Here is a 17,239-nt window from a genome sequence, read left to right on the forward strand (position 1 = left end):
TTGTTATTCTATCGTCTCCGAAGTTAAATACCAATGCACTGTATATATAATTTACCACGCACATTTTAGTTTCAACGTCGTCGGTAGGCGGCGTTACGAATTAGTTTCAACTCATAATACGTGAGATTGGACTCTTGTTTTCCTGTTGTGTCTTATAAGATATTACGTGCGTAATGTTTTTAAATGTTCGAAAAAGAGGTGTATCTCTAGTATAATTTTTTTTATTTCGATAGACGTGTCATTGCAATTGTATTGTTTAAACAAAGAACAAATAATTGATAGTATTTGCGTAAAGCATACCACGCATTTGTCTATACATATGTTTTACTTTATTTTTTAAACAATATTTTTCTAAACATTCAATATGAAATATAAGGAAGACACTTGGACATTTATTTTTCCGCTATTAATTAATTTTGTAATGTCGGTCGGTGCATATCTTTTAACCGTACGTTTAATACCAAGAGTAAAAGATATTTTTATTAAAGCTAACCTATACGGGATTGATATGAATAAAAGTGGTAGTGAAAAAGTGTAAGTGAAATTTATATACCTCATTATATTTAGTTCCATCTTTTCTTCCAAAGGACAACATACAGGTAATCTGTACTTTCAAATTCTTTTACAGACCAGAGGCATTAGGTATCATCAGTGGATGCATTTTTCTTATAACGCTCTTTCTGTTTATTCCTATACCTTTTACAAATTATATATTTGATGACATAAACTTCCCTCATAATGAGGTATGCTATGAAAAATTTATGACATATAATATTAAATAAATTATGGATAGTCTTGTGAATATGATAAGATAATACACTAAATTTGAATTACAGTTCATGGAGTTTTTGGCTGCTTTACTTTCAATTTGTTGTATGCTACTCTTGGGTTTTGCTGATGATGTTTTGGACCTTCGTTGGCGAAACAAACTATTGTTGCCAACTATTGCTTCCTTGCCACTTTTAATGGTGTATTATATTAATTTTAATTCTACACTAATTATTGTTCCAAAACCTTTAAGATCTTGGTTTGGTTTCTCAATGGACCTTTGGATATTTTACTATCTATACATGGCATTTTTCACAGTATTCTGTACAAATGCTATAAATATATTGGCTGGTATAAATGGTTTAGAAGTTGGACAAAGCTTAATAATTTCAATGAGCATTCTTGTTTTTAACATCATCGAATTATCGGGAAGCCTTTGGAAAGCACATCAGTTCTCATTATACTTTATGCTTCCATATACAGCTACTTCATTGGGTTTACTAAAATTTAATTGGTAAGTTATAAATAAATTAGATGAATTAATATTTATAATTGTTCTGTTTAGAAATATATGAAAATGTGAACAGTATGTAAGGGATATGTTTAAATAAGAACAATTATAGATTTCTGGTTTCTTCGTAACTTATACGTATAAATCATTTAATTCACAATTCAATCAACATATTATTTTGGTATATAAATTCAGTACAATATTGTATAGTTTACATTGAGTATTGAGTATGAGTTAATATCACAGTCGGGTGCGATCAGTATGTCAATAATAGTCTAATTTAGCATAAAAATTTTCTACTAGCCAGTCATACTTCCATGTATTATTAAGTATTGTTTCAGGCGCAAAGTAGAGGTCCCGAGATTTAGAGACTCTTAGGAGATTAGTTTTTCCATCTAACCACAGTCCACTTCCTATTAGGTCCTCGATAAATGGTACGTCAATAGTTTTTTCTATTTGAATTTCTTTGGATTTAACTTTATTGCGCAGACTAGTTATAATATTTGCTGGTGCTTGACACAGATAACAATACCATCCTCCATAATGATTCAAGTCTCCTATCACTAGACCTAGACTATCTCTTTCGCTTAAGTCTCCTTCCAGTTGTTGTAACGTGATAGAATTCGATTGATAAGCTTCACGCATTAATCCAATTGTACACGCACCAACTGTTATCGTTGTTTTAAGTGGATGCTGCCAAAAGAATCCATAAACGGACCATCTTAATCTAAAACCAATAGGCTGTGGCCATCCATTGTATACTTTGAGGAACATTAATGCCCTGGAGTTTAATATTTGTTCTGATTCAGTCGTTACATAAATATCATCGTCCCTTAAATTTCGTACTACAGTCTTTATTTTCTCCCAGATGTATGTTGATACTACTCTTAATGGCTCATGTACCTTTGTTGCTATATTAATATACAAAACTTTTTTTTGTTCCTGTTGTAATAAACCTTTAAGTAGCTTATGATGAAAATTATCCTCTGCATTACTGAAATCACAGATTACAAAAAGATCCACTACATTGTATAGTTCTTCTACTATCACCTCTGCAATTGCTGAATTGTATTCATTCAGAAAAAATGTATGAATAATGCGTCTAGCTATTTTCCGATGTTTTAGTTTAATATTTTGTTTTGATGCCATAATTGCTCTCCAGACAACTTCTGGTTGACCACAATCAGAGCCATGCCACCCTTGAATGCAAATGCATTTTTGGAAATCTTCTTTACTTCTCATTTTCTGATTATTCACTCCATGTTTCCAACAAATGGTATGATTGTACGCATCAAATAGCGCAAAAGTCTTGACATCTTTTAATATTACCTCCCCATTGATTGTCTGATAGATGGGAAACTTTTTATGATTGATTTGTCGAATTTGCGATTCCTGCAAGACAATGTACATATAAATTCATTAATGCTTTTAGAAGTAAAGAGTAACACATTCTAAATGGTATTTGATACATTATAAAATTTTACCTGTGGCTCTTCAAATTTTACAAATGTAACAGAGGTATGAGTTGTTGATATAGTTAATTCGGAAGGTGGAGTTGTAGCGACATAAATCATAACAATAAGAACTTGTAAGACTAATAGTGTATAAAGCAAGGCCAGTTTCCCATCTAGGCGGGGCTGCATCGCACTACTTTCTTCCTTTTAGTTTGTCAGTTGTTCATTTTATGTCTCATAAAAATTTTATTTTGATTGTAACATTTTTGTTACAAGAGAGGCCCACCCAAAAATGTGTGTATAATCGATGCACGCGTCTACGAAACGAAGTTTTAACTTGCTGATAATACATTGTACAGCAACTAGCTGAAGTTCATATGTATATTTTCTCTTTTCCACTTGTATATTAAGCAAAAAGTTTCAGTTAGTAACTACTTTTCAAAAATCATTTCCAAAATACTAAAACAATGAAAACCATTTATTCAAAAAATTGCGTTATACAAGATTTTACGTGAAAAAAATATAGTCTTCTTCTGCGTTCATAAGTTTCAGACATTAACTGGCAAATAGTTTTTAACAACGTCGCGGATACAAGTTTTACATAATTTGTGTATAAACTCACGATATAGTCTGAGGCTAACGTTGATGTGAATGCCTTTCCGTCGTGACGTTTAAACCGTGACGTCACCGCTCCCCGACGTGCCATTTAATTCTTAAATGGCCTCGATTACTCGTTAACAACTTTTTCAGCAAACGAAACAGCGTTTTCTAGCCAACCTTCGATGTTTTGGTAATTGTAAGATTAGTTTCCGCATAATGCCACATATTTTCAACTCTCCGCAGTGAGTCTGATCTTTCGTTCGGGCATGTCCCGCCCGATCCACCGAAATCTTCTAACTTTCTTAGGCTGTCTCTCGAGAGCAGCGTAACGAGCTGAAAAACCACGCCCGAATGCGCTCCACGCAATCTCTTTTACTGAACAGTTGACAAGCGCGATCGCGGCTCCTTTCAAGGCGCACGCGTCTCAAACTACCCTGTTTCATCTATTATGAGAACTGTATTTCTTATAAAATATGAGTAATATCATGAATCATTCGTTCACCAAATATACATTCTGAACATACAGAGTATGTTTATATGCAGCAAAAATTGTTAAATAAATAATTTTTGTTATTTTTTATGATATAACAAAAGGATTAATATTATTTCGTTCAAGGTCATGCTATTTGCAAAGTGGTATTTAATGATCATAAATGGAAACATATATTTTTTCTGTACGTAATGCTTTGATTGATACTGATTCAACAACCAATAACATCTATTATTTAATTTTTATTAAATAAATCATACAAGCACTAGTCGAGGTTATTTGAAAGTCGTATTATGATCGGTCGTGAAATTCGTCCCGATGTCAATTAAGACGATGTACTTTACAATGTTTGTAGACTCATATTTAAAAGAATATTTACAACGTTTGTATTTGTAAAAATATGATCTATATCAATTATAATATTTATCTCTTCCATCTAAACAATTCCGTTTTCAGGCAGAAACTTATTAGACAATGTATGGTGTTCTACCTTGTATTCCGTCCTGAAATTGTATATCTATCATATATCACGAATGTTAAATTTGTAATATATTATCACGTATTTTCTTTCTCGTCAGGCGAATTATTCTTACTTTGTCGAATACAAAAATGAACAATTCATTTGAATTATCTTTTTTTGCGTGTTATTGACGAAATTAAAATTTTCTATTTTAATCTTTGAAATGGAATTGAGTGAAAGAAACTTTTTTTATTTTTTACCTGAAATTTTGAAAATTGAAAAAAAAAGGAAAACACATTTACCATCCAATTGTGAATAGTTATATTTACATAATAATCTTAAAATAATGGAAAAAATTTTAAGAAAATATATTTTTTTTTTGTTTAAGGTACCCAGCACAGGTATTTGTAGGTGATACATTTTGTTATTTATCTGGAATGACATTTGCTGTTGTTGGCATTATTGGACACTTTAGCAAAACAACTTTGCTATTTTTCATTCCACAAATGATTAATTTTCTTTATGGTCTACCACAATTATTTAATTTGATACCATGCCCTAGGCATAGATTACCAAAGTAAGTGTTATAATTAATTATTTTTTAAGTCAATGTTCAAATATATTTATGAACACATTGATTTACAGATATAATAAAGAAACTGACAAGTTGGAAATCAGCAATACATTCTTTAATAAAAAAGATATTGGAATTATTAGTATGAAAAACCATTTTGGAAATTTTATTTATTAAGTTATTAATATGTTTAAATTAATTTAATTTAAAATTAAATCAATCTTTCTCTTAGGTAAACTCATACTGTGGGTATTTAGGAAATTATATATAATGAATTGGCAAGAAGATGAAAAAGATATTGTTACTTGCAATAATTTCACTTTGATTAATATTGTGTTAATTAAAACTGGACCACTAAAAGAATCTACACTCACACGTATCCTATTGTTCTTTCAGGTAAGGTTTTAAAAATTATTGATTAATACAGAGAGTGATAGCCTTTGGTGGATCCTTACTTGAGGATTTTTTCATGTTATTAAAAAGTCATTAATTTTGTAGATTATTTGCAGTTTATTAGCATTTATCATACGATATCCTCTTGCTTCAATCTTCTACGATGTTTAAAAAGGCACATATTCAAAACCAGGATAGGCACAGTATCATATACAACCATTATTTCATAATGAAATAATATATCGTACCAAATTTCTTTTCTACATGAATTTTTGATAATTGTACACATATTTTCAAGCTGTTGTGTTTATTATTAATGAAATTATGTAATTAATAATCGTTGTAAACAATATTATTGTACTTTTCTCAGGAAATAAGTATGTTCCTTTGTAAGTCACATTGGCCTACAGTCATAGATATTATAATGTAGTAAAAACCAGATTGTAGTATAACAAAATAAAATGTACAATATTTAAAAAATAATATAACAATAACATTAATATTTATGTATATGAATTTTATATGATTGGATTAAAAATATTTTATGTACAAAGTAATATAAGATACAATCTCAAGATTCATAGTTAAAACTATTATCAAATGATTACAAAGCATAATTATCCGATCTTTTTAAATTTTTTGCAATTCAAAATATTTATGCATAAAATATACTTTCTTGAATATGACAAATAATTGCAAGCATCCTTAGATAATCTAAATATATTTAACATAATAATTCATGATACACATACATGATAAATGTTGTAAATATAAATTTTACGATCAAGATCTTTGTAGAAATATATGGCAATACAAAAATTTGAATGATTAAGAACAGGTACCACATCTTTGCAAGACTTTACATCTAACAAGAACAGACTAAATATTATATAAATGCAGATTTTAGAAGTTTTCTTCAGTTAAAATTAATCGAAAAAATACTAAAACAAAGTAGTTGAAAGTAATGACAGTCTGTTTTAAATGCGTACTTTAAATTTCTTTCGCAAAAGAAGCAAATCTTTTAATTTAACGAAAGAACGAACGCACATTGTGAAAAGAATTTGCAGGTGTAACATTATGAAATTCCTATTAAAATCTCATAAAATTACGATTATAGGTTATATCATAGATATGAAACTTCATTCCTTAGTTCTGGTAACCATGCATATCTTTTATTCAAAATTTCGTCTTTATTCCATGCAGTTGTACGAAAACTTATGAAACAGTCTGTAAATTCCATAGTGCATCTGACCCTAATTTATTCTTTAATGCAAGCTGCGCTTTCGCGGCATCTCTTAGACTGAAAATATTTGTAATCTCTGTAATTGTGTTATTTAACGCTAAGGCCTTGTCAAATAATGTTACTGCTTCTTCTAGATTACCCCTGTCAAAATATTCAAATTTACAAATAAAAATTTACACATTTAAAACTATTCACTTACCTCTGAACTTCAATCGTTGCTAAGGATTCATACCCCATTTTACATTTATCATCTAAGTCTATAGCTTTATTGATATATTCGATAGCTTTATCGATATCACCGGTCGATTTTAATTGTAACATAGCTTTATGTACATAGATTATTGCATTTTTTGGATCTTTCTCCAATGCTTTCTTGTAGAAAGTATCTGCTTTATAATATTCTTGCTTTTCTGATAATATCTGTGTTTCGAAATAATGTATTAAATTTATAACTATTGTAATATTTATTTTAATAAAATATAAAATGTAATATTTGTTTATACCTGTGCATATAGTATGTAACATTCAGAGCAGTCTGGGAACTTTTCACAGGCACTTTCAAAATTCCTCATTGCTTGTTCTACTATTTCCATATCCCCTTTAATTATGCCATACTGATAGTCTACGCAGCATTTTTGTACATACGACACTCCGAAATTGGGATTGAGTTCAACAGTTTTATTAAAATCTTTTCTAGCTTCATCTATTTTTTCCATAACTAAATTTAGCTGCAATTGTATCATGGTTTTATAAATTACCATATTAGAATTTAATGACAATACTGACGACTTATATTCATCTTATTTTTATCTTATATAAAGATATCATTTATTAATAAATATGTTCCTTTTTATAATATTTAGAGAATTGTAAATATCAATAGTACCTGTCCCTTATACGAATAAATGTCACCACAATCAGGATCAAGTTCAGCAGCCACTTGAAAATCATAAAAACTTTTTTCTGGATTTTCTAACTGCATATATAAGGTAGCCCTTTTTATCAAAGCATTTACTTTTATATCCTTTGAAACAACATTGCTGTCTATAATTGTTCCAAAATCTTCAAGTGCAGCATCATGTTGTCCTTGTAAAAAGTAAAATGTACCTCGTAAAAGTAATTCTTCCATTTTGTGTGGTAATGTTTCTGATTCAGAACTATTAATTTCTTCGTTACAAAGTGGTATTACATCATCATACTTTTGTTTCTTCACACATTCCAAAATTTTTGCAAAACTCCTACAAATTAAATAGTTGTAAAAGTAAAAAAAAAAAAAAAAAAAAACAGATAATAAATCATTGAACAGTACAGAATTTAGCAATAGTATAGTAACATTAAAGTGAATAACAATTGTAACAGAAATTTTGAAATACTTACGGAGATATATTACTTTTGTCAATATTTTGAAGCATTGTAAAAACAGGATCCTTTTGAAAGCCATTAATATAATTTAAAATAAAATGTTTACTAGGCATAGTATACTTCTTGTTCGACAAATGTTCCATTGCATGCTGTCTACCTAAAAAGAAGTTTCAAATTCATATTTATCCTTATTAATTTATATTTGCTTTAACCAATAGAAATAATGTCCTATGTTTAATACAAAGTATACCTAATTTTTTCAACACTCTGTCTGCCATTGTTAATGTTGATTGATCACAAAAATTTCCCAAAATATAAGCAGCTGTGACATCTTCTAAAGCTGCCTCTAAATTATTGCAGTATTCCAATGCTCGTGCTCTACGTACTAATGCTTTTGGATACTTTGGTTTTAATTCTAAAGCTTTTGTACAATCTTCTTTTACTGCACTGTATTTTTTCTGTAACATATTGCAATGTATAATCAAAAATTACAAACCAATTTTCATAAAAAAAAGTAAATTACATTATATTACAGAATATTATCATTAAACAAATATCAATAACAAAAAAACTATTACCAGTTGTTCATAAGCAGCTGCTCTGTTTTGGTAAAATGTAGCTAAAACATCAGTATTCTCCTTAGGACAGATTTCGATAGCATTATTATATTGTGTAATCGCTTCATCGTATTTTCCAACTTTAAAGTGATCATTTCCCTCACATTTAAATTTTTGAGCTTTTTCCAACGGTGTCTGTAATAGGAAACATCTACATTTTGATATATAGAATTTTTGCATTTCAACGAAATATAATTAAATAACAGTATTACTTTCAAATTGTTTGAGATTTTAATTTATCGCAACATAACATTTAAAAAAAAAAAGAAAAAATAAATTACAGAACATCTACTTTGAAAATATCTAAAATTTGTATTATAAGTGTTTACGCAACCAATTTATCATTTGCAACATAATAAAAATATTTCTAACCTCGATTTCAAAACTGGGCCCATTCTTTGTTGGATAATCAATGTCAATAGAGATTTGTTTATCAATTGTTGATGTCCCATTTTCTTTCGACTTATCACGATTAAGTTTCGATGGTGGCTTGCTGCTATTCTTGTAATAGATATAACCGAGGCCCAAGGCAACCGGCGCCCCAACAGCTAAAGCAAGTTGCCATTTTGGTAGTGGAGTGCCGGTCATGCTGCCTCAAATTCTTCACTGTCTATAAGTGACACGAGTTATATTCTTCTCGTGATTTTCTTCAAATCTCAGCGGCACGAGAGAAGACAGTGAGAATTACCGTAAAGTCCATCAAGTACACAACATATCACCGCACTCACTTGCAGACAATGCAGACGAATCCTCGAAGAAGTGAATGCGTTTAGTACGCATTTTCACCGTCGCGTAAAATAGCGCTTAACTTCATCGATTATCACGAGGAAGTGCATATATACAAGATAGAAAGGAAAAAGAGTTTATAAGTTTGTAAATACTAGTTTCTCGACTCATGTTTTTTTAAGACTTTTCTGTTCCACGTAGCGAGTACTATCTACCCTAAAAGTTATAAAACCTTTTTTCTTTCCATCTTGTATATCACGAAATAAAATATCGTGAATAGTCCGACACATAGTGAATGAAAATTCGTAAAAGTGTAACAAATGAAAATTATTTACAACGATACAGTAGTAATCGAAGTATAATTTAACGATGACTTTTTGTTATTTTGTTGACAATTTTTAATCCTTCGTCATGTCTTTTCAAGTTTAGATCCACTGTGGTTGGACGTACGATATGTAACATCCTTGGCTAGAGCGTCATATCGACAAAGTGCTCCAATGAAATTTTGTTCACGTGACAGGCTTCGTTTAAATACGTGCACAAGTTAAAAATAGATTATTATTCTAATTAAAATAAATTAAAAATGCGAAAAAAAATTTGTCAAGACAATTTCTCGGTTTTGAAAAAATTAACTTCAAAAATGTATAAGTCATGTGCTAAGCTATTTAATAATGAGATTCAACATCGCGGATCTCTTCATACGTCTCTGTCGTATTCACAAGAAAAAGAGCAAAATTAATTATCAATAGGATATGGTATTTTTAATTAACCATTATTATTTAAATTGTGATAGATATTTACAGTGATAAAGAAGGATCATATCGCGTGGCTACCCTACCGCTATATTTATTTTTATGCTATACAATAAGATACATGAAATACATCTTTTCCATCTACAGAGAGTGCAATAATTTAAATCGAGTGACCAACAACCACACACGCGCGCGCACGTTTCTTAATTAAATGGGCGCGAAATAAAATAAAGATTCTGCCTAACACAACTCAAAATCGAGTAAGCGATTTTGGCAATTTAATTCTTTTTGTTCGGCTTAGTACAGAAAACAATTTTGTATGTAGTATTACAATTGTCAGGATATTTTCAAATATATTTTTATAAAGCATCTAAGGCATAATTCTAAATGTATATCTACGTGTACGTATATTTAAATGGATTCAGCTCAGAAGATGTTCTGTTTTAATTTTTATGTCTTACATTGAAATATTATTACGAATGTCATCAATCAAGTTGTATTATAAAAAAAAGCAATATGTATTATTTTTCGTAATAATTTTTCGTTAATGAAGATACTTGTGTCGTTTGATATTCGCGCCTTTTTTTGGCGCATGTACAAAACTTTCCCTGAAAGATGGCAACGGTCTGTCAACAGGAGCGAAGTATTGTCCACAGTGATATCTATAGATCATTGAATTTTAAAGAGAACACAAAGCGCGAGAAATGTCATGAAAGCAATGAAATTCGTCGAAGAATGCTAAGTGATCGAAAACGTTTATTACACTGTCAAAAATTGTAACGTACATGTAATACACGTTATTTAACACATATCGATAAGAGTGTGACATTTATCAAAATGGCACTACAAGAAGATGAAAACACCTGGTGAGCTGATTTTAAAATTTTGTTGTATTTCTTTAAACGAGGTGAAATTGTTTTTTCACCAAACTTAAATTTTAATCGTTCCTTTCATCATTGCTAAATTTTAACAAATTTTCTCGTAATCTAAGTTTAACTTTTTATAGGATTATTTCACTATCATTTTCCACGAATATTAGAAAAGATTAGTGTACTAAAAATAAACAAATGTAGATATTACTACGTGCAAATTTTACGTATCATCTTGGTTCTTAAATGTTTTCTTAACCTTTTTTGTTTGGCAAAAACATGCAACTGACATTTTTTGAAAGGCTAATTAATATTTGCTTAGAGTTTAATATGCTTACAGATGTTTGTTAATTACCTTATGCAAATATTATATTGAAGGAAAATCAATATAAAATAACTGTTGTATAAGTTATATTAAATTGGTACAAATTACACGACAAAGTTAAGAAAGTCATAAATAAATTAAATCTATATAAATCAATGTTTCATTCTATAAAATTAATCAAATTAGGATATTGGAGCTAGAAGCAGCTCTCCTCGATACTGAGGCACCATCTGCATCCGATATATACGCAATTTGCAAAGGACAAGCAGTTCCTATAAATTTAAGGCCTGACGTATGGCAGGCTTGTTTAGATGTTATCGATCGGGGCAATCAATTAAGTCACTTTAATGAAGTTTTTGATTTACCTGAACAAAATATTATTCGTGAAGATTGTCAACAATTAGTTGGTAAGTTGAACTGTATGTTATGTTTAATCAAACTGATTCATGTATAGATATAGACATCCATATATTTTTATTTTTACAATAGGAAATTTATTTAAGCTTATCTTATTTGAATAATCTGTATTTCACAATCAAATATCTTATATTTCAAAATTTGATACTTGCATTGAAAAATTATATTTGTTAATTCACATATTTACAGTTGTAAAAATCTTATTGTTATAATATAAAAAATATTGTAATTGTTATATGTTTGTTGCAGCAAAATTAGGCAATGATGATGAAGACAAAGTTTCTGTTGTTTCTGATTTAGAGTCTATTTTAACATTTTATTGTAGAAGTAAAGGGAAACAATATAAAGTAGGAAATGGATGGATAGAGTTACTGGGTCCATTAATAGCTTTAAAACTTCCACGTACTGCAACATATAATTTATTTGAAGCGATAATAGATATCTATATTCCTAGGTACAATATCTTGTATTTAAGATTACTTTATTAGAATTGAATAATTTAAAATAAAAATCAATTTAATATAATTATTTTATCTATATATTTCTAGAGGCGAAACATACAGTTCTGTACTAAGATTGTTATTACTTTATCACGAACCAGAATTATGTTCTTTCTTGGATACAAAAAGGGTATCTCCGGATCAATATACAAAAGGATGGGTGACTACTCTTTTTGCTGGTGTGTGTTCACTACCAGCTGTGTGTACAATGTGGGATTTATACTTTATGCAATCTGATCCATTTTTTATGTTATTTCTATCACTTATTATGGTTATAAATGCCAGGTAAGAATTATGAAATTTATATATACATGTTTTGTTATTTTTGTCACTTATTATGGTAATAAATATCAGGTAAGAACTATGAAATTTATGTATACATGTTTTATTTCGGGCAAGATACTATTTTTATAGAATTTATTTTACTGTTTTATTCAGGGAGCAAATTTTAAGTATGAAAGATAATGATAAACAGAGTATAATCGATGCGATAGCTGCTATGCCTTGTGCTTTGGAAGCGGAAGATGTAACAGATTTTTGTTCATTAGCACAATATTATGCAATGAAAACACCATCGTCTTTTAAGCAGGATTTATATCCTATTATGTTTGGGGAAAGTTTTGATGAAAAATATATATCACATGCGCTCTGCTTACCTGTATCAGCCCAAGAATTAGTTGAAAATTCTATTGAAACTCCGTCCGTACCTAACACCTCTGTTGAATCTGTCAGATTTTTTCTAGTGGACTGTAGACCCGCGGAGCAATATAATGCAGGACACTTGCCAACTGCGTTTCATCTAGATTGTAATTTGGTATGTTCCTTTTTACATGTCATTGTGTTAATATTTTATTAAAATTCGAAAATGAAATTTCAGATGCTTCAAGAACCTGCTGCTTTTGCTACAGCAGTGCAAGGATTATTACAGGCACAACGACAAGCACTAGCTGTTGGATCACAAGCTGGAGGTGAACACCTTTGTTTCTTAGGAAGTGGTAGGCAAGAAGAAGATCGTTATACACACATGGTGGTTGCATCCTTTCTACAGAAACATACCCAATATGTTAGTATGGTTACATCAGGATACCAAGGTAAGAAAAAGTTACAATACAAAATGAGTTACAATACAAAATGAGTTACAAAATAAAAATACAAATTGAGTTTCATTCTTAATGGTACTCATTTTATTTCAGCTATACATGAATATTTCGGTGATGAGGTTGTTTCTAGTCTTGTTGATCATAATTCACAGCATTGTTTAGTATGCAATGCTAATATATCTGAAACAAATTCTAATGAAACAAGTCCTGCCAAAGTCAAGAATAATAATTCTGATTTTTTGGGGAAGATTAGAAAAGTGAAGGGAAAGTTATTTGATTATATTGTTAATCCATCAGCAAGTGTTCATAATAACGTGGGAAATAGAAATGGTAAAGACCTAGAGTATATTAAACGGCAAAAGAAAATGGGCCCTGTATTTAGCATAGATGACGATCAAGAATTGGGTAATCTAACTTTATATGTTCACAAAATGTATTATCATATACAATATTCTCTAGATGAGAGCTGGATTTGGCCTGTCTTATGAGTGTTGGACACTCCCCCCACTAATTTTGTTTCATTCCTGCCCTGCGAAGGTGAGAGCGAATTGGAGGGTCGGAAAGTGAATAAGGAATGGTACGAGACGGACGAAACATTAATATCTTGCCTCGTTCCGTCTTTTAGGTGCCCTATACTCTGTCCTTTGCATGCAATGTAATTCATTTGCCTTATTTTTCGCTCACTTTCACTCCCTCTAAACCATTCTCATTTTATCTCGCTCTCGTCTTCGACAAGAAAGAACCGAAAAACAACTACTCAGGGATTTTATCCCGTCTATGTTATGTAGCAGCGCCAATCCCAGACTGCCTGTAATATTGTATATTTTTGTTTATGTTATATATGACATATTGTACGTGCAATGCATTATGTATTGCAGATATGACTATGACAAATAATGAAAGTGAAGAACCTATTGAAGTAGTATCTATTCAACAATGGATGAAGGATCCAAAATTATTACATTCCTTTAAATGTCAAGAAATGAAAGTTAACGGAGATCTCTGTGATAGGTGAATGCTTTAGTAAAATTGAATCGTACTGAATCGAAATAAATAAAAAAAGAAATATACATTTTAAGTAAATGTTTAATGTACATAATTTTGTTTTTAGTATACTTTTGGTTACCGATACTCATCTTATCGTACTCCGAAAAATACCAGAAAGAAAAGGTGCAGCACACGTAATTGTCAAACGTCCATTGACAAGTATTGTTAAAATAACATCTAAAAAACAACACTCGGATTTGATCACTTTTAAATATGGTACAATACAATACTATGATACAGTCATTTCAGACATGGATAAGTTTCTTATTCCTAACGCAAGCGAGGCTACCAAATTGATCATGCAACAGATTCTGAAACAATGAAAAACATTAAATTCATGTTAAAGAGTTTTATAACACTATGTACAATGGTTTAACTATGGTGTACAGATTCGATAAGATTCAATTTATTTTAGAAAAGTGTTCTCGGGCAAACGTAAGAATGGACATTTTTTATTCATTTGATCGTTTATAATGTTCTTAATTAAATGGTACTACAAATACAACGTGTAACATTAAGATAATTAAAGAAAGTAGTCTATAGAGGAAGGTTTTAAAAATAACTTGAGCGTTTCATATATAGAACTGATTAACATGTCATCATTGATAATACGGCCAAACATGATTCATAGTTGAATTTTAAGATTTTTATAATTTTACTAAGCCATTACTTACAATATTTCATGCACTTTTTAAAATGTTTAAAAGCGTACAATTTCCATGGAAAGCATTTTTTGCATTTCTTTTATTCAATGATATCATAAAAGCATTAATAATTTTGAATTTAATTTTTATTTTCATGTGGCTAAACGGTGGCCTTACTATAAAAAGAATAGGAGAGGTAATGGACTCTGCAAATTATTCATTGTTATGAATATATATGATGGAATGTAATGTGCCATGAACTAGGGATATTGCTGGTTCCTCCATATAAATATTATTCGTAACGTGGTGTCGATACCTATGAACATTAATAATTCATTCTTTCTTTGACGGGACACATAAAACTTTGAATCACGCGCTATTACAGCATTTTTGGCATACATTAATATATAATATCTATACGTTATAACGAACTGATAATTGGCCCTAATATAATACGATTCGAGAAATATTATATGTGAATGATTATAAACTTGCATTTTATAGTATATAGTATTGCAATACTTGTCTTTATAAAATATTTACAAAAGGTACAAAATACATTGAAAAGTAAACAATATCATCACTTTACAGGCATACCTATTACACTGCCTGATTATATTTCGAAGAATTTTTAAAGTTTACGATTTACGATCTTTCGAAAATATATCTATAATTCTTAAAAACATCTGTCATATTAAAATATCTTTGTCTTTTTCTGACATACATATTTAAACAATTACGTGGTATAATTTTTTTTCTATTAATAACTACAATTATTCTAGTATTAATGAATTTAAAAATTAATTTGATAATAAGTTCTTGTGCACATGGTTGCACTGCCTTTTTGTAGTTTGGGACAATATTATCTGCAACAGTAGTAAATTTGTGTATAAATTGTCAATAGATTTTTTTACATGATTGTAATTTCATTGTTATAGTGTAAAGGTAATTATTTTTAATGTACATCAACCGTTATTCTGTTTTTCAAATTTTAAATAAATACCTTGAAATATGTTTAATAAACCTATCAGAACTTGAAGTCTTGTAGATATTACCAGCATTGTTAATACTTGTAACAAAAGAAAACTGTAATATATTTCATGATATGTATAACAAATTCTGTGTATAATAGGAATTTTCTATTTATGTGCTTCCACAATAAGTGATGAACATAAATAGTGGGTTAGTTGTTAACTAAAGAAACTTATTAGAATTTTAAAAAATGTTAGCGTATTGTAAAGCACTTAAATACAAGTTTTCAGTTGCATGTAAATAAATTGTATGTAATACATTATGAATGCAATTGAATATGTATTTTTAAAAGATTGTAAAATAAAATATATAATTATACCTATTAATTTGTATAAAGCATAATAACATGAGTTAAAATTATTTAAAAAGATACACAAATTTTTAGAATAATAGGGATTTTAATTATAATTAAATAATATATCAATTGAAAATTTTTATTTGCATAATATTGAATACTTTTGTCCATTAATTTTTTCTTCACATAATTTCAATAAAAATATTCAGTAAAAAGGTAATCAAATATTTTTTAACTTTTTCACACTTATACTTTTACACAGTATGAATAAAAACATTCTCTACAAACATTTTCTAGAAGATGTTTCTATAAGAAAAATATAGTATAAATAAAATATTCTGTATAGATACTTTAAAACTATGTTTTACATATTTGATACATGAAGTAAATTGATGACTTATATTAGACTATTGATGAGTTTTAAATAATATTTATTTTACAATACAAGATATTTTAAATAAATCAAGTCAAGTATACATATATATGTCCAGAGATCTAATCGCGAGCTACATATGAATATACATCTACGAAAATTGAATGTTTATTTACTCCACATGTAAAAAGTTTACCTACTTATACATACATAATTTTTTACAAAGTAACAGATTTCAAAATGGTAAAGAACTTTTTGACTTTCTTTTTGAAATACCTTGTATACATTTGTAAATTAGAGATCAGTTATATATAAAGTAGATGTTTTACCTTACAGGAGTGATGTTATACAATCTGAAATACCGACCTCGTAAAATATCAGTAGTTTCTCAGTGACCTCTTCGTTTAAGAAAGATAATTCTATGAACTATATTTAACTGCGCAGTAAAGCCTATGAAGGTGGTTAATGTAGAAAACTTGTCAATGTATATCGTGTGAGATTCTATCAAAATTGTCAGTTTCAGAAAATATTACAAAAAGTTCCATTCATTTTCATAGATAGATCTTGAAATATTTTAACAATACGAAATTAAGAATATTTTCAAGCTTACAACTATTTACTCTTACAGCTTAATGAAATTTTCCAAATCCTATCTATTCTCAGATCCTACTCTGTAATACTTTATAT

The 17,239-nt window shown here is 29.2% G+C and overlaps 4 protein-coding genes and 1 long non-coding RNA gene across 7 annotated transcripts; 2 read left to right on the top strand and 3 right to left on the bottom strand.

Annotated features, from left to right (window-relative positions):
- Positions 1-131: 131 nt before the first annotated feature.
- Alg7 (Alg7 dolichyl-phosphate N-acetylglucosaminephosphotransferase) lies at positions 132-5,739 on the top strand. The gene is made up of 7 exons (XM_076323259.1): positions 132-534; positions 629-743; positions 837-1,282; positions 4,672-4,860; positions 4,929-4,999; positions 5,090-5,253; positions 5,356-5,739. Exons 1-7 carry the CDS (start codon positions 365-367, stop codon positions 5,419-5,421), a joined length of 1,221 nt encoding a protein of 406 aa, XP_076179374.1. The 5' UTR covers positions 132-364; the 3' UTR covers positions 5,422-5,739.
- Positions 1,399-3,731, bottom strand: Mgat3 (beta-1,4-mannosyl-glycoprotein 4-beta-N-acetylglucosaminyltransferase). 2 transcript variants are annotated; one of them, XM_076323257.1, is made up of 3 exons: positions 3,356-3,731; positions 2,764-3,050; positions 1,399-2,671 (listed from the first exon to the last, which is right to left on the bottom strand). In XM_076323257.1, the coding sequence occupies exons 2-3, from the start codon at positions 2,920-2,922 to the stop codon at positions 1,544-1,546; spliced, it is 1,287 nt and encodes a 428-aa protein (XP_076179372.1). In that variant the 5' UTR covers positions 2,923-3,050; positions 3,356-3,731; the 3' UTR covers positions 1,399-1,543. The 2 variants fall into 2 exon arrangements, with proteins under 2 accessions (XP_076179372.1, XP_076179373.1); XM_076323258.1 differs by having other exon boundaries at positions 2,764-3,192.
- Positions 5,740-6,400: 661 nt separating the features above from the next.
- On the bottom strand, positions 6,401-9,277 carry Tom70 (translocase of outer membrane 70). Its single transcript, XM_076323361.1, has 8 exons — positions 8,845-9,277; positions 8,434-8,607; positions 8,106-8,313; positions 7,871-8,012; positions 7,380-7,731; positions 6,997-7,221; positions 6,693-6,913; positions 6,401-6,634 (listed from the first exon to the last, which is right to left on the bottom strand). The coding sequence occupies exons 1-8, from the start codon at positions 9,058-9,060 to the stop codon at positions 6,466-6,468; spliced, it is 1,707 nt and encodes a 568-aa protein (XP_076179476.1). The 5' UTR covers positions 9,061-9,277; the 3' UTR covers positions 6,401-6,465.
- Positions 9,278-10,546: 1,269 nt separating this feature from the next.
- On the top strand, positions 10,547-15,589 carry Tbc1d23 (TBC1 domain family member 23). Of its 2 annotated transcripts, none has more exons than XM_076323049.1 (9): positions 10,547-10,816; positions 11,331-11,551; positions 11,811-12,015; positions 12,110-12,346; positions 12,500-12,875; positions 12,939-13,152; positions 13,255-13,491; positions 14,040-14,172; positions 14,273-15,589. In XM_076323049.1, exons 1-9 carry the CDS (start codon positions 10,788-10,790, stop codon positions 14,529-14,531), a joined length of 1,911 nt encoding a protein of 636 aa, XP_076179164.1. In that variant the 5' UTR covers positions 10,547-10,787; the 3' UTR covers positions 14,532-15,589. The 2 variants fall into 2 exon arrangements, with proteins under 2 accessions (XP_076179164.1, XP_076179163.1); XM_076323048.1 differs by having other exon boundaries at positions 13,255-13,566; positions 14,273-15,588.
- On the bottom strand, positions 15,440-16,896 carry LOC143152681 (uncharacterized). The gene is made up of 3 exons (XR_012993615.1): positions 16,882-16,896; positions 15,856-15,921; positions 15,440-15,718 (listed from the first exon to the last, which is right to left on the bottom strand). It is a non-coding gene; the product is annotated as an uncharacterized LOC143152681 (long non-coding RNA).
- Between the last annotated feature and the right edge of the window lie 343 nt (positions 16,897-17,239).

This window comes from Ptiloglossa arizonensis, chromosome 11 (assembly GCF_051014685.1).
Source record: "Ptiloglossa arizonensis isolate GNS036 chromosome 11, iyPtiAriz1_principal, whole genome shotgun sequence".
In the NCBI taxonomy this organism is placed as follows: domain Eukaryota; kingdom Metazoa; phylum Arthropoda; class Insecta; order Hymenoptera; family Colletidae; genus Ptiloglossa; species Ptiloglossa arizonensis.